General features: G+C 47.6%; 3 protein-coding genes across 12 annotated transcripts in view; 1 reads left to right on the top strand and 2 right to left on the bottom strand.

The window, feature by feature from the left end:
• Positions 1-774: 774 nt before the first annotated feature.
• Positions 775-4,680, top strand: CCDC200 (coiled-coil domain containing 200). The gene is made up of 4 exons (XM_024980897.2): positions 775-997; positions 2,729-3,014; positions 3,462-3,511; positions 4,484-4,680. Exons 1-4 carry the CDS (start codon positions 905-907, stop codon positions 4,508-4,510), a joined length of 456 nt encoding a protein of 151 aa, XP_024836665.1. The 5' UTR covers positions 775-904; the 3' UTR covers positions 4,511-4,680.
• Positions 4,681-7,594: 2,914 nt separating this feature from the next.
• Positions 7,595-14,460, bottom strand: TMEM106A (transmembrane protein 106A). Of its 6 annotated transcripts, none has more exons than XM_059877865.1 (9): positions 14,410-14,460; positions 13,337-14,111; positions 13,009-13,235; positions 12,412-12,475; positions 11,100-11,253; positions 10,396-10,536; positions 10,244-10,287; positions 9,517-9,570; positions 7,595-9,019 (listed from the first exon to the last, which is right to left on the bottom strand). In XM_059877865.1, the coding sequence occupies exons 3-9, from the start codon at positions 13,214-13,216 to the stop codon at positions 8,899-8,901; spliced, it is 786 nt and encodes a 261-aa protein (XP_059733848.1). In that variant the 5' UTR covers positions 13,217-13,235; positions 13,337-14,111; positions 14,410-14,460; the 3' UTR covers positions 7,595-8,898.
• Positions 14,461-14,693: 233 nt separating this feature from the next.
• NBR1 (NBR1 autophagy cargo receptor) overlaps positions 14,694-25,005 on the bottom strand; it is a 29,098-nt gene continuing 18,786 nt past the window's right edge. For 4 of the 5 annotated variants that reach the window (XM_005220724.4, XM_059878024.1, XM_010816243.4 and 1 more), the window contains 9 exons: positions 24,927-25,002; positions 24,293-24,403; positions 23,874-24,038; positions 23,580-23,657; positions 22,017-22,434; positions 21,478-21,572; positions 20,790-20,847; positions 19,961-20,075; positions 14,694-16,495 (listed from right to left, as the gene is read on the bottom strand). In XM_005220724.4, the coding sequence (XP_005220781.1) occupies positions 16,322-16,495; positions 19,961-20,075; positions 20,790-20,847; positions 21,478-21,572; positions 22,017-22,434; positions 23,580-23,657; positions 23,874-24,038; positions 24,293-24,403; positions 24,927-25,002 (1,290 nt within the window). In that variant the 3' untranslated portion in view covers positions 14,694-16,321. The remainder of the gene's footprint in view (positions 16,496-19,960; positions 20,076-20,789; positions 20,848-21,477; positions 21,573-22,016; positions 22,435-23,579; positions 23,658-23,873; positions 24,039-24,292; positions 24,404-24,926; positions 25,003-25,005) is intronic. The other variant, NM_001100367.2, reaches the window with a different exon arrangement.

The following is a 25,005-nucleotide window of genomic DNA, read 5'->3' as shown; positions in this document are numbered from 1 at the left end:
TCTCAGAGAGATAAGACTGGACTCAAGTTCAGAAGAAGAGATAGAGGGTTGACTTGAGCCCAGCATATTAAATCCCCAGGACTAGGGTAATTTCTAATAAGCCACCTTGTTGTATTCACAGAGCTCAGACCCCAGTGAAAGTTAGTTGGATTTTTTTTTTAATTAAAAATTTTTTTATGGCTGTGCTGGGTCCTCTTGCTGCACTTGGGCTTTCTCTAGTTGCTGAGAGCCGAGGCTACTCTTTAGTTGTGGTGCACGGGCTTCTTATTGCGGCTGCTTCTCTTGTTATGGAGCACAGGCTCTAGGCTCATGGGTTTCAGTAATTGTGGCACACAGGATTAGTTGCCCCATGGCATGTGGAATCTTTCTGGACAAGGGATCGAACCCATGTCCTCTGCATTGACAGGTGGATTCTTAATCATTGGACCACCATGGAAGTCCTTGCATTTTCTTGACTCAGAACAGGGGGAGGAGATGGAGGACTAAGGGAGGAGGAGAGGGAGAGGTCAGCAGAGGGCCAGATGAAGATGCTGAAATCCTGGTGTGGGTAGGAGAAAACCAGAGAGAAAAGTCAGACCACTTGGGAATTGTCCCTGGGGTCCACTGAAACTCAAAGCTAAGGTGGAAAGGTGTCTTCTACCTGCTCAGGGCCCCGGAGAGAAAGGTGCTTTAAAGATGTTCTCTGGGAGGCTTGGGAGGAACACCTCCCTCCTTCCCATGGCAGGGGAGGGGGGCCTGCCCAGTTGCCCTGGTAGTGGTCACATTGTGAGGTGGTTCTGGTTACAGGCCACAGGGTTGAGGTGAGAGGAGACAGAAGTGGCGGGGGCAGTGGCAGCCTCCTGGGCTCTACCTGCCCCCACCCCTCTGCCTTTTGTCACCTCTCCCTTCTGTCACCCTCACTGTCATGGGCAGTGCTTACCACTGGGAGGCCCGTCGGCGGCAGATGGCTTTGGACCGGAAGAGGTGGCTGATGGCCCAGCAGCAGCAGCAAGAGCAGGTGCATGAGAGGGGCCAGGTTCACCAGGGTCCTTCCAGGGATAGGGAGGAGATGGGGAGGGAAGACAGATCCCCAGGAAGCTATTATCCGGTGAATGTTGTTTTGCTTGGAGCTGGAGGAAAGCAAATTCCTTTGATGTCATGGATATGTGTGTGAGCATTAGGGTGACTCAGCTTTGCAGTTATACTAGGCTGAGGCCTCATGTGGGACTGAGGGGTCAGGCACAGGAGGTTTTAAAGCTGCACTGTCTGATAGGGTGGCTACCAGCCTGTGTGCTATAGCCCTTGAGATGTGGCTAGGAGACTAAGGGGCTGAATTTTAAATTTTACATACATTTATTTAAATATAAATTTAAAAACAAATATCCACTTTACATACTGGCAAAATTTTAAGTATGTTTGGAACAATTTGGGTAAGTAAATCTACTTTCTTGATTGTAAAGTATATGAACTCGAAATATCAAGTTAACTTTGTCAAACTTGCCTTTCTAAAACGAATTTGTTTTACTTTACTTTTGGCTGTGATGGGTCTTCGTTGCTGCATGCAGGCTTTTTCTAGTGCGAGGGCTTCCCATTGCGGTGGCTTCTCTTGTGCGGAGCACAGGCTCTAGGGGCATGGGCTTCAGCATGGCTGGTGGGCTCTAGAGTGCAGGTTCAGAAGTTGTGCACGGGCCTAGTTGCCCCATGGCATGTGGAGTCTTTCTGGACCAGGGATCGAACCTATGCCCCTACAGTGGCAGGTGGATTCTTAACCACTGGACTGCTAGAGAAATCCCTTAATCAAACATTCTTGTTATTATTAATGTATTTATTTACGGTTGTGCTGGGTCTTCCTTGCTGCTGCAGCTTTTCTCTAGTTGTGGAGAGCAGGGGCTACTCTCCAGTTTTGGTGCACAGGCCTCCCATTGCAGTGGCTTCTCTTGCTGCAGAGCGCAGGCTTCAGTAGCTGTGGCACACGGGCTCTAGAGCACAGGCTCAATAGTTGTGCTATACGGGCTTAAGTGCTCCTCAGCATGTGGGATCTTCCTGGGTCAGGGATCAAACCGGTGTCACCTGAATTGGCAGACGGATTTTTTACCATTGAGCCACCAGGGAAGCCCTGCAACCAAACATTTTTTTGAAAAATGTAATGTCTAAATTCAGATGTGCTGTTGAGTATAAAATGCCCTCTGTGTTTTGAAGACTTAGTACAAAAACAAACACTATAAATTATCAATATTATCATATTGAGTTTATGTTTTGGATGTATTGGGTTGAATAAAATACATCGTTATACTTAGTTTTACCTATTTCTTCTTCCTTTGTTATGTGGCTAATAAAAAATTTTAAATTATATATGAAAGTGAAAGCGTTCATCTCCGAATATGGTACCCATTATATTTCTACTGGACAGTGCTGTTTGAGGCATTTGTAAGAGATTATTCTTTACTCTCTGGCACTGCAAACGGCCTTCAGTGCACACAGCTCTCAAGCTAGGAAGTAGGCGGTCAGAGGCTGTGTATACTGGGCAGGGGCTGTGCCAGGGGGCACTGTTGCTATAGAAACAGTTTAGGGTGTGGATGGGTGAGGTGAGATGGCTCAGGCTCCAGGCTCAGGCTTCAACTCCAGGGAGCAGAGACCCTGCAGCCACCTCTGCCTCGGATTCCCTTGTCTTGCTTCCTGCAGTGTCTCTGGCAAGGTGGTGACTGGATGGGGTGGGAGGAGGATTCCACTTGTGGGGGCTTCTTGCCAGGAACTGAAGAAACGCCAAGAAGAGGAACGGCAATGTGAGGAGAAAACCCAGCCACCTCAGGAGTCCCAGCAGGAGTCGCAGCCACCCCTGGCGCAATCACAGTTGCCACCTATGCCACAGCCGCCGCAGGTGCCCCAGCAGCCACCACAGCCGCCTCAGCTAAAGCAGCCAAATGCCCAAGAATGTCTTACTCAGTGCACCTCCAAGTACATCCTCCAGGATTCCCAGAGGCCAGGTCCCCACAAGGACACATACCAAAGAGAGGTGACCAACCCTCATGGTCCTGGTAAGTAAGATGCCCGGCAGTGGGAGGTAGTGAGGATGGAGTCCCTGGTTAGGGCCCAGATTCCATATTTGGGGGAATCTCCTTTACTTGGGAGTCACTCTCTCTGAGTGGCTTTGTGCCAAGCTAGGGTGGCAGAGAAACCTGCCAACTTCCACAGAGGGTGGCTCAGAAGTTGTCAGTCCCTCCTCTAGGGTGAGGGGGACAGATGGGGGAGGGAGCCAACAGAGGGTGGGAGATGAGTTGTAGGCTTAGCAACAATATCCTGACCCCTGTGGGGTCTGGAACAGGGAAGCACAGGCTGACTTCCTGGTAGAGAATTTTCAGTGTGGGCTGGGTCTGTGCCTTGCCTTAAATAGGGGCCATGGCCTGCCTGGTAAAGAATCCAGCTGTGCCATGTTCCATTCTCAGAACTGCCAGATGAGTAATTGTGCTTTGTTTCCTCATCAGGTGGCAAGAAATCTAGCCCAGATATGCAAACCAAGTACTCACGATTCACGGTGAGACAGATTCAAAGTGTGAAAGCCAGATAGCTTCTGGCTGTGTGTCTGAGTGTGGTTGAGTGTAAGTGTGGGGGAGTCTAGAAAGGCTTCCTTGGCAGGAGTTGGGAGAGGGGATTGAAGCTGTTCAGTCATTTCTGGATGGCCCATTCCTCCATTCCTTGGCCCATAAGAATGTCTTGGTAGGCCCCATTGCTCAGCACTAAGTGAAGGAGCTGACAGTCTAGTTAGGAAGGCTGGACAGGTACAAAGAAGCAAAATCTAGGGGCTGATTAGGGTAGAGCCAGCTAGGCAGGAGGGAGGTAAGACCTGAAGTAAGAGGTATGGTCTCAGTTAGGATCACCACTCTCTGGTAGCATGACTCACTCTCTGAGCCTCAGCTGCCCATCCATTAAAGGAGAATGATACCAGTTCCACAGTAGAGGTGTCATGAGGACTGGATTAAAAGGGAAGGCATTTGAAGCACTTAGCTTAGTGTCTGACTAATTGTAGACCATCAAACCCAGGAAGACTCTTGAGTGTCTTGGGAATTACATAAAACAGGATGAGCTTTGGAAACGTTTTTTTTTCCTGACACAGGTGCCAAGGATGGGAGAACCCAATCCTAGTCCTTTAAGATGAGGACTGGGCCACTCACTATATTTCAGTTGGATTCCTTTGGCTTCGAAGTAATTAATTAATTATCGCTCAGTCATGTCCGACTTTTTGCAACCCCATGGACTGTAGCCTATCAGGCTCCTCCGTCCATGGGATTTTCCAGGCAAGAGTGCTGGAGTGGATTGCCATTTCCTTCTGCAGGGGATCTTCCCGACCCAGGAATCAAACCTGGGTATCCCGCATTGCAGGCAGACGCTTTACTGTCTGAGCCACCAGGGAAGCCCTTTGGCTTCAAAGGGCTTACTTAATACAGTAAGCAAAAGCAGTGGGCCTGGGAACTGCTGACCTGTTTTGTCTCCTGTCTCTCCTTCTCAGTCAACAAATTACGTCCAGCAATGGTGATTCAGAAATAGACCCCAAGATCCCACTGGCCATCAGCAAAAAATCAGATAAGCGACCCGACCTTCTTACCACCCAGCAACACCTCCACTTCAAAAGCCAGTCCCTCCTGATCCACTCTGGCAGAGGAGCTGAGCCAGGAATAAAATGATTTCTTCCTGGAAAGAATCTAAGAGACTGGTCAGGCTCTGTGAGACTGGGATGAGAAGGAGGGGCAGGAAGAGGATGGAGGGAGTGTGGGAAGAAAGTGGAAGGTAAGTCCCTGCTTCTCCAGGCAAAGCCTATGGGAGAACTTGGCTTTGCGCCCCTCAAGTCTACAGCTCCACTACTGGCCCTTATTTAGCAATGTTCGGTCTGTCGGGAGCTCATCGGGTTCATGACTCTCCATCAGCCCAGCCCCCTGGAGGATGCTTACTGAGATTCAGCTGGGGGAGGAGGGGTTGTATCACACCAGAGCAGACCTAGGGCAGTGATAGGAAGAAGTGGCAGACAGGGACCCCCTCCCCCAAGTCCAGCATCAGTCTGGTCCACAGCGGGCACTCCGCTGTTGATGATGAGAGGCAGGGACGGAGATAAAGAACTCAGAGGAAAGCGGGACTGCAGTCTCAGGCACAGGACACCTGACCTTAGGAAGAGGGGGACTCAGTTCACTTCAGTCGCTCAGTCGTGCCCGACTCTTTGCAACCCCATGAATCGCAGCACGCCAGGCCTCCCTGTCCATCACCAACTCCCGGAGTTCACTCAGACTCATGTCCACCGAGTTGGTGATGCCATCCAGCCATCTCATCCTCTGTCGTCCTCTTCTCCTCCTACCCCTAATCCCTCCCAGCATCAGAGTCTTTTCCAATGAGTCAACTCTTTGCATAAGGTGGCCAAAAGTTTCAGCTTTAGCATCATTCCTTCCAAAGAACACCCGGGGCTGATCTCCTTTAGAATGGACTAGTTGGATCTCCTTGCAGTCCAAGGGACTCTCAAGCATCTTCTCCAACACCACAGTTCAAAAGCATCAATTCTTTGGCGCTCAGCTTTCTTCACAGTCCAACTCTCACATCCATACATGACTACTGGAAAAACCATAGCCTTGACTAGATGGACCTTTGTTGGCAAAGTAATGTCTCTGCTTTGGAATATGCTATCTAGGCTGGTCATAACTTTCCTTCCAAGGAGTAAGCATCTTAATTTCATGGCTACGATCACCATCTGCAGTGATTTTGGAGCACCAAAAAATAAAGTCTGACTGTTTCCACTGTTTCCCAATCTATTTCCCATGAACTGATGGGACCAGATGCCATGATCTTCGTTTTCTGAATGTTGAACTTTAAGCCAACTTTTTCACTCTCCTCTTTGACTTTCATCAAGAGGCTTTCTCGTTCCTCTTCACTTTCTGCCATAAGGGTGGTGTCATCTGCATATCTGAGATTATTGATATTTCTCCTGGCAATCTTGATTCCAGCTTGTGCTTCTTCCAGCCCAGCATTTCTCATGATGTACTCTGCATATAAGTTAAATAAGCAGGGTGACAATATACAGCCTTGACGTACTCCTTTTCCTATTTGGAACCAGTCTGTTGTTCCATGTCCAGTTCTAACTGTTGCTTCCTGACCTGTGTATAGGTTTCTCAAGAGGCTGGTCAGGTGGTCTGGTATTCCCACGTCTTTCATAATTTTCCACAGTTTATTGTGATCCACACAATGGCTTTGGCATAGTCAATAAAGCAGAAATATATGTTTTTCTGGAACTCTCTTGCTTTTTTGATGATCCAGTGGATGTTGGCAATTTGATCTCTGGTTCCTCTGCCTTTTCTAAAACCAGCTTGAACATCAGGAAGTTCACGGTTCACGTATTGTGAAGCCTGGCTTGGAGAATTTTGAGCATTATTTTACCTTGCATGTGCTGCTAAGTCGCTACAGTCGTGTCTGACTCTGTGCGACCCCATAGATGGCAGCCCACCAGGTTCCCCCGTCCCTGGGATTCTCCAGGCGAGAACACCGGAGTGGGCTGCCATTTCCTTCTCCAATGCACCTAGCGTGTGAGATAAGTGCAATTGTGCAGTAGTTTGAGCATTCTTTGGCATTGCCTTTCTTTGGGATTGGAATGAAAACTGACCTTTTCCAGTCCTGCGGCCACTGCTGAGTATTCCAAATTTGCTGGCATATTGAGTGAAGCACCTTCACAGCATCATCTTTCAGGATTTGGAATAGCTCAACTGGAATTCCATCACTCCACTAGCTTTGTTCATAGTGATGCTTCCTAAGGCCCATTTCACTTCACATTCCAGGATGTCTGGCTCTAGATGAGTGTGAGTGATCACACCATCGTGATTATCTTGGTCGTGAAGATCTTTTTTGTACAGTTCTTCTGTGTATTCTTGACAGCTCTTAATACCTTCTGCTTCTGTTAGGTCCATGCCATTTCTGTCCTTTATTGAGCCCATCTTGGTATCTCTAATTTTCTTGAAGAAATCTCTAGTCTTTCCCATTCTGTTGTTTTCCTCTATTTCTTTGCATTGATCGCTTATCGGACTGGCCCCCCTCCTCCCCCAAATCCATAGGCTTCTTCCTCCCTGGGTCTCAGCCTTTCCACGTAGCAGAGACAGGTAAGAGGCTCTAAAGCCCCCAGGTATCCCCCTCCCCACTTCCTGAAACTGACAGGTGGGGGTCCCCAGCCACATCTCCTGTTCTACTCTTTACTGGTAAGGGGGGACGGTGCCTGGGTCCTTTCATTCTAGGATGGCCTTTGGGTGGGAGATTAACACATTCTGGTATTTTTGCCTGGAGAATCCCGTGGACAGAGGAGCCTGGAAGTCTACAGTCCATAGCGTTGCAGAGTGAAACATGACTGCAGTGACTCAGAATGCACAAAGGAACCTCTCAGTGCAGTGTTTCTTGAGAGGAGCACTTGGGGGAAGTATGGGGAGGTGGGGGACACAGAACAAGAATATTAAAGTTGGATGGGACTTCAGAGATACGTAATGAGAGAAAGGGAGAGAAGACAGAGAAGGAGGGCATGTTCCCAAGGGGCTCAGGGACTGGGGAAGAGACCTCGATGCCCACCTGGACATTAAGAAATAGGCTGTGAGACGGGGAGTGTCCACCAGCAGCTCCTTTCCCAATTATAGGAGACCTTTATTTTTCTTTTTTAAACACTGTTAAGTACAGTTTAGTGAATACAATATAAATCCTTTACATTTTCCAAACTCTACACAGCACAAGCTCCAGCCTGGACTACATGGACTTTCATGCTGTTGCCAGCACCACTTTTACCCCAGTTATTCAGGCATGAAAGTGTGCAAACGGCATGAACTCCTTCCTTCCTCTTGTCCCCTGGTCAGCTAGTCATCAGGTTCTGTCCCCACTTCCCTTTCTCCATCCTTCCTACTTCAACTTTCCCCACTGTCCAAACTCATCTCTCTGCCTGTCTGAGTGATAGAAACCATAGTAAAGGCGACTGTGGCACCATCTGACCTGTCTGTGTTCACTCACATGGGCTCAGGGTTGTGACCTCCTTCAATAAATACCTTTTAAAATGACTCTGGCTTTGTCTCTGTTTTTCCTGTGCAGGCCCAGAAGGTGCCAGGTACCTCCCTTCCCTCCTCTCCTTTTGTTCCTGCTGTGCCGAGAATAATATTAATAAAAGTGTTTTATGGAGAAGAGAAGCTTTAGCTGCAGAACAGCTCTGTGTTCCTGGGGACCCAGACCATCTATAACCAGGAAGGAGGCAGAGCCAAAGGGCCTTGGCCAAAGGGTGGGCAACAAGTTACCAGGAGAGAAGCAGGCCATCACCAACGATCTGTCACGTGACCAAAGCAAAAGGCCCTGGGGACAGCATGGGCTGATCCCTAAGTCATTCTCATCACTGGGTGGAGAACTGGAAAAGGATCCATGGAGTCAAACCAGATAAAATGAACTCTTTCTCTGCATTCAGGCAGGAAGAAGGTCTTCCCTGGAGGAATCAGGCAACCAAGGTGCTCAGCATAGGAAGGTGGGTGCTGCTCCATGCCTCTGAGGCAGCTGAGGAAACGCTGGGTCAGACTTTGCTCAAGACACAACCAGAGGCCTCTGGTGCTGGCCTCTAGAAGAATCAGGCTTCTGATCCTGTAGAAATCAGAGAGGGTGTGTGTGTGTATTTGTGTGTGTGACAGAGAGAGAGAGAGAGACACTGTGTGTATGGGTGTATGTGTGAGAGAGAGACAGTGTGTAGGGATGTATGAGTGTATATGAAGTTAACTTCCACAGGAAGCTTCCTCTGCTGGGGGTGCATGGTGTGGGGAGGGTATGATAAAGCAGGGTTTTTCCTTTGGCAAAGTCACTATGGTCCTACTGGGCACCACGGAGTTGTGGGAAGTATAGACTGGGCCGGCAGGCGACTGGAGCTTGAGAGCAGCGGACAGGTCACGGCGGGTGAGAGACCAGCAAGTGGGGCACAGACGTGTTTCCCCTGCAGTCCACATATTCATAGCTCTGGAAGACCAGCTGCTCGGAACGGCTCAGGTAGGAATAGGTCAGGGTGCCCCTGGGGAGGAAAAGCAGGCTTTGATGCTGTGTCTGGGAGGAAGAGGAAAGCCTTGGCCTTGCTCTGTTCTCTGGGGAGGGCTGGCTTCCTGCTCTGTCATGGCTCCTGGGACAGCTGCCCCATCCGGGTCCCGGGCAGCTTTGTGGGTGTCACATCAACAGCTCAGAAGCAAAGTGGACCCTAGAGGAAGGGCTGGATCTGCCACTATCAAGAGCCAACAGATACATGGAGTCAACTTGGATGACTTCCTTCCCACTAGGGGGAGCTGGAGGCAGGAGGTGGGGGAGGGGGTACTTCCCTGGTGGTCCAGGGGCTGTGATTCTGAGCTTCCCATTCAGGGGAGGCAAGTTCAATCCCTGGTCAGGGAACTAGAGTCCACATGCCACAACTAAATATCCCGCATGCTTAACCTAAGACCCAACAAAGCCAAAATAAATAACTATTAAAAAAAAAAAAGAAGTGGGAGAGGGGATACCAGGGCTTCAAATCCTACTTACTGGATGTACAAAAGCACGTGGTGGACTTTGATTTCCAGCCAGGTACAGATTTTGCTGAGAAAGACAGAGAGGAAGAACATGGGACCACATTTCACACTGAACAGCCTGTCAGTTCAGAGGAGACCTGCAGTCCCAGGCCCCTGGCCTCCTTTCGTGGGGAGGGCAAGGACCCAGGCCACTCCCACCCCTTCCAGCTCCCTCTGCCTAAGGTGAGCACTTCACTCCCCCAACCCCCACTGGCTTGGCCCAGGCATGTGCTGGTCGTTCCCTTAGTAGAAGGCAGCGAGTCAGGCTGAAGAGCCCAAAGTCAATTATTGTAAAAGTGAAAGTGAAAGTCGCTCAGTTGTGTCCAACTCTGCGACCCCATGGACTTGTACAGTCCATGGAATTCTCCAGGCCAGAATACTGGAGTGGGTAGCCTTTCTATTCTCCAGGGGATCTTCCCAACCCAGGGATTGAACCCAGGTCTCCTGCATTACAGGCAGATTCTTTACCAAGTGAGCCACAAGGGAAGTCCCATATATTGTAAGGATTAACCCAATTCTAGCCTGGTTTTCATTCCAATCCTGCTCCAAACAGGGGCCCTGAACACTTGCACACTGCAGTCTTGGCCATAAGTGTGCAGGCTGAATGCAGGGTTGCTAAGCAATCAAGAAATCTGGTGGGGGTTCAAACTGGGTTTCCAACCAGGAAGGAGGTGAGGGAGAAGAGATCAAGGGCTACTTACTATGTGTTTTCATCATTTATCCTATTGGTCACTGCATAAAACATCTGTCAACCAAATGGTCATAGGGTTAGCCCCAACTGCAGCTGCCCTCTTCCTCCCACCTGTGTCCACACACTTGTGGGGTGTGGGGCTGGCCAGCGAGAGGGAGTCACCTGTTCACTGGCCAAAGGGCCGATGTGGAGAAGGAGGCTGTGAGAGACCTGTCCCACCACGAGGGACAGGTGCAGAACCTCGATGGTCAGCTGGGTCACAGTGATAGGGCAGTAATTGTTATTGGAGATATTCAAGATACTCTGGGGAGGAAGACAGGGAAAGGGAGGGGTGAGAGTAACCATCCTTGGCAAGAAGAAGTCAAACAGTTTAAAAAAAAACCCCAGCCTGATTGAGCCCCACCCCAGTGAGAGCTTCAGCTGCTGGGGCACCAGTGCCAGACCCCTTGGAGGGGTCACCGTTAACTAAGACCGTAAAAGTGAAAGTATTAATCGCTCAGTCTTTTCCAACTCTTTGTGACCCACGGACCAGGCTCCTCTGTCCATGGAGTTCTCCAGGCAGGAATACTGGGACATTAAGCTGTCTCAAAATCCAGTCTCACCCCGCAAGGCTCTTTCTGTTCCCCTGCCCACCTGGAAAGTCTCAGGCATACCACTCCCTAATACTGCTCTGGCCTCAATTCTAACCTCTCACGGTTCCAATCCTACACAATCTCTTAGGGGCTTCTCCCCAGGCTTCTGACATCCTCTGAGTACCATAAGATCCCTGGCTACCCATGTCCAGGGTCAGAACATGGGACAACGGCTTCAGAGGAGTGGTGCCTGGAAGGTGGGGTCGGAGTCCAGGGGTACAGGCACCCACCCACCGTTATGTTGAGGTAGACATTGGCCTCATCAGTGGCCACCGTGGAGGAGTTGAGGCCCACAGGCTGCACGGCGATTGTCCGGGGAAACAGGAAAAAGATGATGAGGGAGGAGGTCACCAGGCAGATGGACACTGCCAGGAACACGGAGAGTTTCCTGTGGGAAAGCAGGACCCGGGTAGGGAAGTGGAGAAGTCTGGACACAAGCAACCTGGCCAGGCGTGTTCAGATACTCTTCTCTGTACACAAGGCTCTCCTCTGAGTTCCCCCCACAACTGGACACTTAGCTCCTCAGGTGTGGAGGACCAGCCTAGAGTCAGGGGTGGCCCAGAGTGGGGAGAAGCACAGGACTGAGAAGCCAGCAACTTGGTGTCCAGCCCCAGCTCTCTGTACCCACTGGCCCAGTAACTCTGAACAACCCATTTAACTGCCCTAAGCCTCAGTTTCCTTGTCTATAAAATGGAGGTAATTCATTGTACCTAACCTACCTCATACAATCTGTTATAGGCTAATTCAGGAAAAGCCACCAATTCCTGGTCCTGGTGCATAGTCAAAGGCTAAACCAATGCCAGCTATAATCACTGGAAGAAGTCTACATGAATTTTGAGAGTTCTGAATTTTAATACTCATATTCAGAACCAGACATCATCTGTCCATCTAATTCAAAATTGTAATACCCATTAAAGAGACTGCACCTTGGTAGCACCTTCTAAGGGGCACTGCCAGATTTGGACTCTGATGCAGTGGTCGGGGAGGGCTGGGTGGTGGCTCCCAGATGGAAGCTGAGGACCCTGGGAGGAAGAGCTGAAGGGATTCATGTCAAACGACCCAGATGACAAAGAGTCACAGGCCCCCACAGTGAAACTCAGGGCTGCCTCTGAGGTTCTGAAGGGTCCCAGGTCAGGGAGGAGCTGGCTTTCCATCTCTATGGGGAAGAGAACAAGCAGCTCTGAACTGCCATAGCAAAGGAAGTTCTTAGGAAAAATCACTTCCCCAAACCAATGGCAACCTCGTCCATCCTGGAAGGACTTGCAGAGTCAAGAGGTCCTCTCTGTCTTCAAAAGGGAGCCATGCTTCTTGGAAGCAGTGATCCTTTGGATACCAACTGACCTCAGGTGGTCTGCTGTGCCCTGAGATTCTTTAACTAGGAAAATCTGTGGAAACAGGGTACTAATATGTCTGAGCCCAGTGAGGCTCAGGCTTTTGGAGGAGAACCAATGGAGAAAATTTAGTAGAGGAGGGCACATTGGGATGACCAAGAGGAATTGCCCCCATGGGCAATGCCTGCAGAACTCGGGTAGGAAGAGGGGCTTACGTGTGCCTGGGCTTCAGCCTTTGGTCCCCATAGGGGATAAGGGCCACCAGCTGCTTCTCTAGCTCTGTAGAGAGAAAGAGGGTAAGGAGGGCCACGAAGTGTTCATGCCAAGTTTCCTGTACCAGCCTGCGAGAAGCACCCCTCCATCCCACAGAGCAGTCTCAGAAGCATGCTATCTCTGACCCAGGGCAGGACTGGGGACACTGGCTGTTGGCAGCTCAGATTTGCCATCTCTCGAATGGAGGTGAGATTTTCATTGACATGGGTGAAGAATTTCTGCAAGTCACCATAAGTCAGAAAAGCCCAGTTTCTTAGGAGAGGTCATGGTAACTTCCTGAATCCTACGGCAGGGTTGCTAAGGAAGCAGAGAGGCTGGAAATTCCCTGGGGTTGGGTGGTACAACCAGGGCAGGAGGAAGGTCTCTGCAGAGAGCCCAGGGAGGGTTAGAATCTCCCTGGGCCAGCCTGAAACTGGGGGACTAGGAGCTGGACTACCTAACACCATCTAGGGAGACTCAAAGGGGCCTGGCGCTGGCCAGCTGGCTGTTAAGAGCCTTTCCTGGATCCCAGGCTACTTCCAGAGCCTGCAGCTACTCACCTCGAGGAATCTCCCCACTGCCCTGGCAGGTGGGACAAGTTACAAAGCCAGCACCAGCAGCCCTTTCACAAGGCACACAGGAAAAGAAAGGCCTGCTGTTGCCCATGCTGGAGTAGCTGGCAGCCTTGCTGCCAAAGGCTGGGTTGGGGGGCAGGATCAATTTGTTCTCATCCTTCTGAGAGGCCAGCTGGGAGAATGTCTCACCCATTGTTCAGGGGTATTTTTCACTGATGAAAAAAGAACAAAATTCAGTTAGCGTGGATGCTGGGTGTCACTGTGGTTTTAAGTCTTTGAGACTGGCAAGGGGCCCCACCACAATTTCAGCAACCTCAAGCCTAAGAAAGTGAAGGTATGGAAATTCAAGCAGTTAACACGGTGGCTCTCAGATCAGGAATCTCTGCATTTCAACTCCTCTCTTTATAGTAGGACAGCTCAATTCCTGAGAGGGAAAAGCAAAGCAGAGGTTATTTCACTTTAAGGGACTTTCATAAGTGAAAGCGGAGCACTTATTTTGTTCTGGAAAAGTTGCTGAGCTGTCACTGATTACCAAGGAAGGAAGTTAGATAGGGCTGGCTTGGGGGCAGCAGCCAGGAGAATCCCTTCATCCTTTGAGACAAGGGATTCTGAAGATGTCTCTCCAGTACCCCAGGGGCAGAAATGCCTGAGGTCTCCCAGCCTGGGTGTAGAAGGAAAGCTTCCATTCCTGAACCTGGGCAGGTACTGGTGTAATAGGGAGGTATGGATTCTTTGGAACAAGAAAGAAAAAGGAAGCTAGACTGGCCACAGATGTGGCTTAAAAACCCCCTAAAAAGGTCGTGGAAGGGAGCATAAACCTCTTCTATGTTGCTTTCTGAGTTGGGATGGGAAAGAATGTCTGGGGGAGGAGCAACGTCTGGGTAAGTCCTTTAAGAGGAAGAACTGAGGCTAAAAATCTAGATTCTCCCCTAAAGAGTGGAGTCAAATGAATGGGCATCCTGAGCTGAACTCTGACCTTCGGGGCTAAAATAAAATGAGCCTCACCTGGCTTAGGTCTGAGATCCCGGGCTCCTCTCAGCTGCCAGAGGACGAAAGATTTTTGGAGTACGTAATTTGGGGACGAGAGCCTGTAAGGGAAGGGTGGTTCCAGAGTCCTTGGGGAAGCGAATGCCCCGTTGGGGCAGGTGGGGAGCCGCGATTGCGGCCTACCTATAGCCCCAGCTGCTTTACGCCCTACTCTGAAGCTGGGCGTGGACTGAGAGGCTGGGATTTCATCGAAAGAGGATTTTAAGTCCCATCAGACACCCCGAGAGACCGTTAGCAGAGCTCGGTACCTGCGTGTTGGGCTAGGAGGAGGAGGCACAGGAGGGGCCTGGGCCCTTGTCTCCCAGAGAAAAAGTAAATGAATTTCTCAAAGCGCCTTACCCTCGGGCGACCGCGGCGACAGAAACGCCTGCAAAGTAGAACCGAAACTGCGGGAGCCGGAGTCTCGCCCCAACCTTTGATTCAAAGCCTTGGGAGGCTCCGCCCCAGCTCCTCCGAACCCTCCCTGCCAGGGCCCGCCCCCTCCCTGCCAGGGCCCGCCCCCTCCCTGCCAGGGCCCGCCCCCTCCCTCCCAGGGCCCGCCTCTCTGAACACAGCGGCCAGAACGTTTCTCAGCTCTTCAAGGACCACGCGAGGTCCTGGACGAAGGTACCAGCCAGGGCAGGTAAGAGTTTCAAAGTTTATTTCACCATTCTTTAAGCGGTTACGTACAAGTACAATGGGACAGACGACTGGACCCTTACAATACGACTCAGATGGTCAAGACAGATCCCGTCCCAAATCAACCCCAATTAATTACACACAACCGGCCGCTCAGCCTCTACCCAGAAGGCTCCATAAAAACGTTTTAAATAACGAACAGCCTGGTTGGCTTGCAGTCTGAATCCTGGCCTATTTAATAGCATTCAAGAGTTATACTGTAAATAAACATCATTATGGCTAATGATTACATCATCATTCATTGTAATACCAACCAGGTTATATAATACTATTATCCTTCCCCCTTCGGGCTGGGGCGGGGGGGGGGGGGGGGGGGGGGGGGGTCAGATTTCTTCTTTTTCTGCAAGCAGTTTTTATGACTAAAATCTTTAGTGTTTTTTGTTATCTCTTTACCAGCTGTACCCAAGACTCCTTTCTATAACCAGAGTGAGGACTTTGGACCTTTGTAAGCAAGCTCTTTCCCCACTCACCCTGGGGTTAAATTAAACCAAAACTTTTTTCTGTGAGTTTGCTCCCCATCCAAGTTTTGTAAAACAGCCTCTTTTTCTTGTTCTAAGTTCTCTTGAACAGATTTCAAACATTCAAGAGACATTCAGGACTTCCTGAATCCCATTTCAAAGCCTCACACCCACTCATCTGCCTGCACCTGAATTTTACTGAGATTCACATAATAAAGTTCAGTTTTCTCATGTTTCTATACAGCCCTTGCCCACTCTACTGTAAATAAGACCTACCCCCTGACATAAAGAAAAAAGGTAACTGTTAAATTTACTTTTTCCTTTAATAGAAGAGTTTTCTTTCCTTCTTTATAGGATTAGCAAAATATTTCACACTACCTAAATTTTTTCCCTTAAATAAAATACAAATGTATGCAAAATTGCTACAACAGACACTGTTCAACAGGTGCTGGTGGGTTAATTAGCACACTCCCCGCTCCTTACTCAGAAGTGCAGAGACGTGGAAGGTGGATATACTTCAACGCATCAGTGGGGTCTTTAGAAAACAACAGTGCTGATTTCCGAGACTTGCAGAGAAATGACTTTCTACTTGAAACGGGAAGAGTAACAAAATTCCTATCACGTTCTAGGTGTCATTTTAATACCACATAGCTATTTAAGCTTGGGATAGGTTAGAGAAATTATGAGAATAATTCTGGAAAACAACTTCCAAGGTTAATTCCTTTTAAAAACTGACAACAGATATCCCCATAAAAACATCCACGTTAAGCAAAGAAAAATACTCAACTTCAGTACAAGCAGAAAGAAAAATGGTTCTATAGGAAGTTTAAGTTATACTCTTCAGTGCACTAAAACAGAGAAAGGAGCTTTATCCAAATCAACTGAAAAATGCTCTTCCTACAATTCACCTAATGTCTACTGTGAAAATTTAAGTTCTGGTTTTTGATTTGCTCCAAAAAATACTGCAATGGCAGGTACTGTCTGGATAGTTCAATGATGGGCTCTATTATAGATTCATCAGATTAAAAAATAAGCAAGGCTCTCTACCCCATGCCCCAACAGAATAAAGATCATCTCTGAGCAGCAGGCAAAGTTATTTAATACGAGGCCACTCCTCAGTAGCGGTGGCTGTACCAGTCGTTGTTGTTGACCTGAAGGAGTTCTGTCACCACCTGCAGGATGTTGTAATTGTGTTTCTTCAGCAGCCTTAGGTTCAACTGCCTGTCACAGAATCCCATTTCAAAGAGATGGGCCATCAGGGCTGCTGTCTGATCTTCAGAAACTATTGGCTGTGTAGAGTCAAGAAAAGCAGAAAAACAGTTTCAGTAAAAATCTGTATTATTTTGTTGAGTAATTCTAATCTTTCCAGATTTATTCAAAACACTAGGTAATTAGGTGCAAGACTATGGCACTCCTGTCCACCCAATACCAAAGGGTCTTTTGAGGGGATAAGAAGGACTGGGAAAACTCTATTTTGGATGAGGCATGTTTGTATCCCAAACCAGGTAACAAATGAACTGTCTTTAGAACTAGATGAAGGAAGAGATGCAAACACACTCTGGAAAACCTGTGAAGATAAAGGTGATCATGATGATGGGCCAAGGAGAAGAAGAGCTGTTACTAGAAAAAAGTCTGGGAAATTTAATCAAATACGCAAAGGAGCTGGACCAGAAACTGCTCAGGAAATGATATCCTGGGCAACCTTCTTGGCTTTTTTTTTTTTTAAATAAAGAATAGCAATTCTTTATTGCTAATTTACTTAATCTTTTATTTTTACTTTCCTCTTTGGACCAAGCTCATAACCTTCCTAAATCCTCCGAATACTTGGAACACCCTCTTATTTACTTAACAGCTGTGTTGAGTACCAATTTTCTTATCAAAAAAAAAGAAAAGAGAGAGACACAGGTTAGCTAGTATTTTGCAGGTGTTTGAGTGGATTAAAGCTCAACATTCAGAAAACTAAGATCATAGCATCCAGTCCCATCACTTTATGGCAAATAGATGGGGAAACAGTGGAAACTGTGGCTGACTTTATTTCTCTGGGCTCCAAAATCACTGCAGATGGTGACTGCAGCCATGAACTTAAAAGACGCTTACTCCTTGGAAGGAAAGTTATGACCAACCTAGACAGCATATTAAAAAGCAGAGACATTACTTTGTCAACAAAGGTCCGTCTAGTCAAGGCTATGGTTTTTCCAGTAGTCATGTATGGATGTGAGAGTTGGACCATAAAGAAAGCTGAGTGCTGAAGAATTGATGCTTTTGAACTGTGGTGTTGGAAAAGACTCTTTAGAGTTCCTTGGACTGCAAGGAGATCCAACCAGTCCATCCTAAAGAAGGTTAGTCCTGAGTGTTCGTTGGAAAGACTGATGTTGAAGCTGATACTCTAATACTCTGGCCACCTGATGCAGAGAAGTGACTCATTTGAAAAGACCCTGATGCTGGGAAAGACTGAGGGCAGGAGGAGAAGGGGACGACAGAGGATGAGATGGTTGGATGGCATCACTGACTCAATGGACATGAGTTTGAGTAAACTCTGGGAGTTAGTGATGGACAGGGAGGCCTGGCGTGCTGCAGTTCATGGGGTCACAAAGCATCGGACACAACTGAGCAACTGAACTGAATGGATTAGGAAAAGAAAGCATGTCAATATGTTGAGCACTGTCTCTGGTATTTCTCTCTTCTACTGTTCCCTTCTATTTCAGAGTAAGTTATCCATCCTCCTTTCCAGGTTAATCCTGAATGAACCTTACTTTGTATCTCATTACCTCTCGTCACCTCGGAAACATTTTTCTACTAATTAACCTCTCTCATTTTGATTGTTAACTTCCTTTGCTACTGGCTCACCTTTAAAAATGTCTCCCTCCACATTACATGTCCCAGCTTTCACTCTCCTTTTCCCTTTGTATAGTCCAGCTATCTGAAAGTGAGGCACAGTTGTACTCTTAAAGTCCTCTCTGCTCCTTCACACTCCTCTGCAGCACCTGACACTGCTGGCCATGCCCTCCTCATTAAAACTCCCTTCCCTAAGCTCCAGCGTAGAACTCCCTTCCCTTCCTCATTCTCCTCCTAGTTCTCAGTCTTCTTTGCAGAGCACTCTTTCTTTCCATGATCCTTAGAGGCTGCTCCTTCCTTTATCCATTCTTCCTGGAAAATTTTATCTAATCTGTGGCTCCTGTTATATCTTGTACATAAATGACTTCATTTCCAGGCCAAACTTCTTTTCTCTGTAATTCAAATGTATAAATCCAACTATACTCTGGATAAATTGACCTGGGTCTCAAATTCAACACCAGTCCCAAACCGACTTGATTTTCTTTTCCTCCTGCCCAAATATACCCTTCTTATATATCCTCTCTTAATGAATGTTTCACTGACTACCTAAACCAGAAACTTTTTACCCTTATGGCCTCCAAGTTCTGCCATTTCTATTTCTCTTCTACCTTTCTTTTCTTCTTACACGTGGATTCTCAGCTGGATTTCTTAAGGCTCCCTCAGCCTCCACACTATGGAGTGGAGTGATCTTACAAAGAACAAATCTGATCATGTTAATTACTTCCCTAAAATCCTTCAGAGGCTGCCCACAGGTTCTAAAATAAAATCCAAATCACTTAACACAGCATCCCACCTACATCACTGGTCTTTTCTTTTCTTTCTCTTCTCAGAACAAATTTACCTTCCAGGCTCACATTTCCAGAGCTACTGTCTGTCTACCCTTTCTGACTCTGATTCCTAGCAAACACTTTTAGGATGACTTCAGGCATCATCTACCAGGAAGCCTTCCTGTGCTGCACTGTGGGGCCAATTATCAGATTACGGTGTTCCACTGGTCTGAGAAAACTGGCATAGTATCTTACACTGCACAATAAATGTGTGTTTTTTTTTAATTAGATGAAAGATTCCTTAAATTCTATAGTGCTTTGCAATTTTCAAAAGTTTCATAGACAAACGTCTGTTTACTTCACTTGTTTCCCACCACTTTGGGCAGGAACTAGTGTCTGATTCCTCTTGTAGCACTAGCACCTGGGAGAGCTCCACACACATACTAGGTCTGCAACAAACATTAGGTCTTTTTTCTTTCCTCTCTAAACTTAGCCAAAGTCATATAAGAGGAAAGTGGCCAAGTCTTTGTGTTTTAATCAAAGACTAAGTTTTGTGATACATATATCCAATGGAATTACTGAGCCATAAAAAGGAACGAATCTGAGGCAGTTTTAGAGAGATGGATGAACCTAGAGCCTGTTATCCAGAGTGAAGTCAGAAAGAGGAAAACAAATATTGTATATTAACACATATATGTGGACTCTAGAAAGATGGTACTGATGAACCTATGTGTAGGGCAGGAACAGAGACGCAGACACAGAGAACAGACTTATGGAAGGAGAGGGTGAGACAAATTGAGAGCAGCACTGAAACATGTATGTCATCATATTAAGAAACATACATAGCTAGTGGGAAGCTGCTGTACAGCACAGGGAGTTCAACCTGGTGACAACCTAGAAGCGTAGGATGGGATGGGGGAATGGGAGGGAGGTCCAAGAGAGAGGGGACATACATGTACTTATGGCTGATTCTTGGCTGCTACACGGCAGAATCCAACACACATTGTAAAGCAATTATCCTCCAATTAAAAGAAGACTAAACTTGAAGCTCATGCTTTCTATGATGATGTGCGACTCTCTCCAGCCCAGGCAGATGCCACTGTTTTCACTAGTGACTTGGATTTGGTTCAGGAAAATAAAACATACACTGACCTGTGCGGTGACTGGTGGTCCAGCAAACAAGGCCTTGTATGCAGAGGCAGCAACAGACAAAGCCCCCTTTACCAGTCCTCCAGCAATGCTGTTCCCGTGATGGTGGTGGTGGTGCCTGAGGAGGAAAGCCAAGTTATCTCCCTAAGAAACACTAATTATTATCTTCCTACAAGATAATCTGGGTTCTCATTCTGGAAAGGAAATGAGATTTCCTGGAGGAAAGAAAATCAAATGTAAAATGAGTGTGTGACTGTTTTCCTATCAGTTTTATAGTTACAAATCTAGGTCTGACGTAGGGCTCAGTTCTTACTGTTACAAGATATGGGCACTGCAGAAAACATGTCACTCTGGTTAGCATGCCAGCTTTCAGCCCCAGTGGAAAATTAATGTGGTCAAGGGCGCAGTGAGGTACTGGCAGTGTGTCTGCTCAGTTACCATGTCAGAGGAAACATCTCCCAAAGGAAATGTGATTTTCTGAACACTGTATACGGGGAGGGGCCCAACTTGACACTGCCTTGAGACGACTAGGAGCAGAGAGGCAGGTGTGTCTAAGAACAAGTTACGAGACGCACAATGGGCTGGACCTTCCTGCCCTCCTCTGTTACTAAGCAGGAATTGAACCTTAGGGCGCTTCTTCCGTCTGGACTGGCAACACTCTCAAACATCAACGTTAGCCCTCTGTTCAGGGTTGCTCACGAGCTTCCAGAGAAATAAGAACAAGAAGGGATGATGGCTTTCCTCCGTCACTCTGAGGAGGAGGCACGTGCTCTGAGAGGCTAGGACATCCACCTGCTTCGAAGAAGAGGCTACACAGGCAAGGTCCAGTTACCTTGAGTGGTCATAGCTCTTCGGTCTGCTGTTTACAAGTCCTGAGGGGCCTCTGAGCTCTAAAAGCAAGAGAGCTGTTGGTTAGATGCAGCATCTAGAAATGCCTTGGATTTCCTAACTCCCAGCAGGGCTATTTCTGAGGCAGGTAACAATCTGATCACAACATTTCAAGCCTTTAATTTTTTGGCCGCACCACATGCCATGTGGGCTCTTAGTTCCTTGATCAGAGATTCAACCTGTGCCCCCTGCATTGGATGCAGAGTCTTAAATCATTGGGCCGCCCGAAGTCCAGGTTTTGTTTTTTGAGGAAGAGAGGGACGCCACTTTGAGGGTCTACTCACAACTCCAAGGTGCTATTCTATTTTGTAGATGAGGAAACAGACCTTCAGGTATTATCAACCTGCTGAACCACTGCAAGGTTACACAGTGAGGAAAGGCAGAGCTGGGGCTGAACCTAGACTGGGCTGGTTCCAAAACCTGTGTTCTTTCCACTACAGCACAATGCCAGCTTCTATGGGGTCTCATCTAATAAATATTAAGCTAGAAGATAGAACAAAAAGAGTAGGTGGGAGGAGCACAGAAAAAGTCAAAGGGCAAGTTTCGCAAAACTGCCAAGAACCACAGAGTGCCTACTTATACCTGGTTTCCATGAAAAAAAGCACAGAGAGAAAGCTCAGGCAGGTCATTACCTTCTCTGATCTGACCAGGGACTGAAGAAACTTCTGGTGCGGTAACTGGTAAATCCACTCCTGGGGAACCATGATGCTGTGCACTGGGAGGACTCCTTTCAGAAAGACATAATATTGAAAGTAAGTTGAGAAGGCACCTCTGGTAACAGTGGAGAAACAGCAAACAGCGCACAGCAGAGCTAGCTTCTCTACAGAGGTTTCACACTGCTGATCCAGAGCACATGTCTGCATCTAGGGATCAGGTGGGAAGAGCTCACTCTTCTGTTTTCCTCTTCAGTCACAGTCAAGCTAGAAAGACTGGCTGCAATCTGGTCACTCCCCTGCTAATTACTCAGCTAATTAAGGTTAACTAAAGCAAGTATTTCTTTAAATCCAGGATCCACAAATACTGGGAAGTACAACTTTTATTCATCAGACTTTACTATGGGAAATCGCCATTGCCCCCGCTGACAGAGAAACAGGTTTTGAGATCAGGTTGAGTCCTCTCTCTTTATTCCACCTCTGAAGGACAGCCCAGCAGAGTGGGGTACAGATGGTACCTGGGCAGCTGTGGTGGAAGCCCCACCACCTCTGGGGTTAGGGGCACTGTGTCCAGAGTCTGTGAGGTCATAAGGATGTCATTGATGTTGTGCCCCTGTGGCTGGTTGTCCCCTCCAAGGGGTCTCTCCCCAGCCTCAACTGGTTCCTGCCCAGCCTCAATCCCAGGCTCTCCTTCAGCCCCTCGCTCCAGGCCTGGCTGTGAGAGCGCAGAGCTGTACATGGAGTCCCCCAGGGGGCGGCTGGTGTCAAAGCACTCAGGCAGGATGATGATATAGTCCTCTGAAGAAGCAGAGGACTGACTCCGAACTTCATCTTTGAGCTCATCCTCTTCCTCCACAATAGCCTCTTCTTCAGCAATTTGGACAATCTCCTCCCTCTCGTCTGCAAGTGGTCCCTCTTCAGGTGAGGCAAATTTCACTAAAGGGTGAAAGCATCCAATTTTAAGGTACAAGCTAAGAACAGTCCCTCATGCTTACCCTGCCCCATACCAAGCCTTGTGGGTCATGAGCTATAATTATGAAAGCCAGAGGAGAGGGACAAGCCAGAGGGCCATATTCAAAGTCTGAAGCTGCGAAGAACCAAAGTTCATAAAAACAAGGTCAGCAGAAACAATAAAGCTTCTGAGAACACTATGAACCTTAAAACAAGGAGGCCCTTTTCCTTTTCCCCTTCAGGTGACAGCTAACATAACTGTCAGAGTGACCCCAAGGACTATACAATTCATGGCATTCTCCAGGCCAGAATACTGGAGTGGGTGGCCTTTCCCTTATTCCAGGGGATCTTCCCAACCCAGGGATTGAACCCAGGTCTCCCACATTGCAGGTGGATTCTTTACCAGCTGAGCCACAAGGGAAGACCAAGTATATTGGAGTTGGTAGTCTATCCCTTCTCCAGTGGATCTTCCCGACCCAGGATCTAACCAGGGGTCCCCTGCATTGCAGGCGGATTCTTTACCAACTGAGCTATCAGAGAAGCCCCTATCATATTGGCATGGTTTCAAATCGAAATTGCTAAACTAGCTAACAGGGCTATGAGAAGAGAAAACATCTGGTGCTAAGTACTGCAGGGACTATGTACTTTTGACTCCTTTCCTCCTCCTCTTTGCAAAGTAATGAGTAGTCATGACAGAAAACTGGCAAAACATGGATGAGTTAAGAAAAAAAATAACAACAAACTACCAATAATCTTATTGAGACAACTACTGTGAACATTTTGGTGTAAGTCCTTCTAGACTCTGTTTAGACTTTTTTTGTTATCCATTTGTACTCAAATGTGTGTGTGGAAATACATATAGATTTTTTAAATACATAGTTTTAAAATTTGAGTGTTTGGATAGTATCTGAAATACATGAAATTGCTTCTGCCTATCTGACCTCTAGAAATTCTGCCACAAAGAAATTTATTACAGCACAATTTAACCCTGAGAAACTTAAGCTTGGTGCTCCTGCTTCTGCCCACTATTTCCTGACTGTTGCCCTTGGAGAAATGAGACAACTCAGCTACTGGAGATGGGAGTGGGAGCGTAGGGGAGGGTTCTCTGCTGAGGGGCTCCATCCACTTACACGAAGACTCCTTACTGCAGAACCCAGGCAGCACAGTTGGCTGCTGTTCCTCTGTGGCGTACAGCTGTAATTCAGCCCCTGGGAAAGTGCAGAAATGAATTATAGGAGCTGCCTTGCTCCTGATGCACATGTAGAGTCTAAAAAACCAACCATGATCCAACCTCTAACAAAGATCCCCTGTCTCCACTCTCATTAAAGAAGAGCATTTCTACCTGCTCAGGTCTGGCAATCACAAGTTAGGCATCACCCCAATGTGGGGGTGGGGTGAGGTCTGGGAATTTCAGGGACACTCACTCTGCGGGGACTTCTGTCTCCAAGGTGGTTTGTGATCCGGGGCGGCATCCAACGTAAGGGATCGGATGACAGTCTCACACACGAACTGGGTCCCACTCAAATCATCTTCTGGTTCCTCCATGGAAGAAACGTTCTCAGCCTTTTTCTTTACTGACACTGTGGAATCTGGAAAGGACAGAACTTTTGTCTGCACTTGGTGTTTAAAGTGTTGCAGAGCTTTCTCCAGTCACGTCCCCATGCTGATACGATGCCAAGGAATAACTGCTGTCTGTGCTATGTGAAGGTGAGACTTCAAAATATCAGATCCTATGGAAAACCCGTTCACACACCAAGGTAAGGTTAGTAGAAGGTATGGATAACAACAGGGCGTGGTATGGAAGGGGAGGATGCAAATGCTTTATAAATATTTAACCCCTTACCAGGAAGTGCTTTAAATCCCGCCCCTTCACTTTCTTCCTGTATCTGCCCCAAGCCTGGCTTCTCTATTAAAGGACTGTCATGTGGCAGAGGAGACATGCAGGGAGTCATATCTGGAGAATGAAGATAGGAGAACCATCAACCAAGAAAAAGCATTGCATCATCAATACTCAGTGTCCAGAAGCAGCAGCTTCTAGGTTTCCTGCCACTTGCAGAACTAAAATAAACCCAGGTATGCTCCAAGGCCTGTTGTAAAGAATTTTTCCAGACCATCAAGTACACAAGTATCTCAGGTCAATCAACACAGGAAGGATCATAAACAGTTGTTTGGCTTTGGAAGACCATGACCAAGACACAGAACCATGAATGTAAAGTAACAAAGGGACACAAACACCTAGGAGAAATGGAGAAGAGGGTCCCTTTACGGTGGGGAAACTCTGTACAAACTTGTATTGTTGCCTCTGACAGACAACAGGGAAATGAAGGAAAATGGGCCCATGGGTGCAGTTTTAATATCACATTGTGGGAGAAATCCTTGCCTACTAATACCTCAGAATGACACAGTAACTACCAGAGTCAGGGGGGCAATACTATTGGGCCTGTTAATAAACAAGGTGGACCAAGTGACAGTCTTACCCACAGGAGTGTTGTGGGGCACTCTCTCCAACTCTTGGACAATATTTATATCCAGTAGCTCAAAGGACAGCAGATCCTG

Source organism: Bos taurus, chromosome 19, assembly GCF_002263795.3.
Source record: "Bos taurus isolate L1 Dominette 01449 registration number 42190680 breed Hereford chromosome 19, ARS-UCD2.0, whole genome shotgun sequence".
Taxonomy (NCBI): domain Eukaryota; kingdom Metazoa; phylum Chordata; class Mammalia; order Artiodactyla; family Bovidae; genus Bos; species Bos taurus.
The sequence above is the reverse complement of the archived record's forward strand: the minus strand, read 5'-3'. Positions and strand labels throughout refer to the sequence as shown.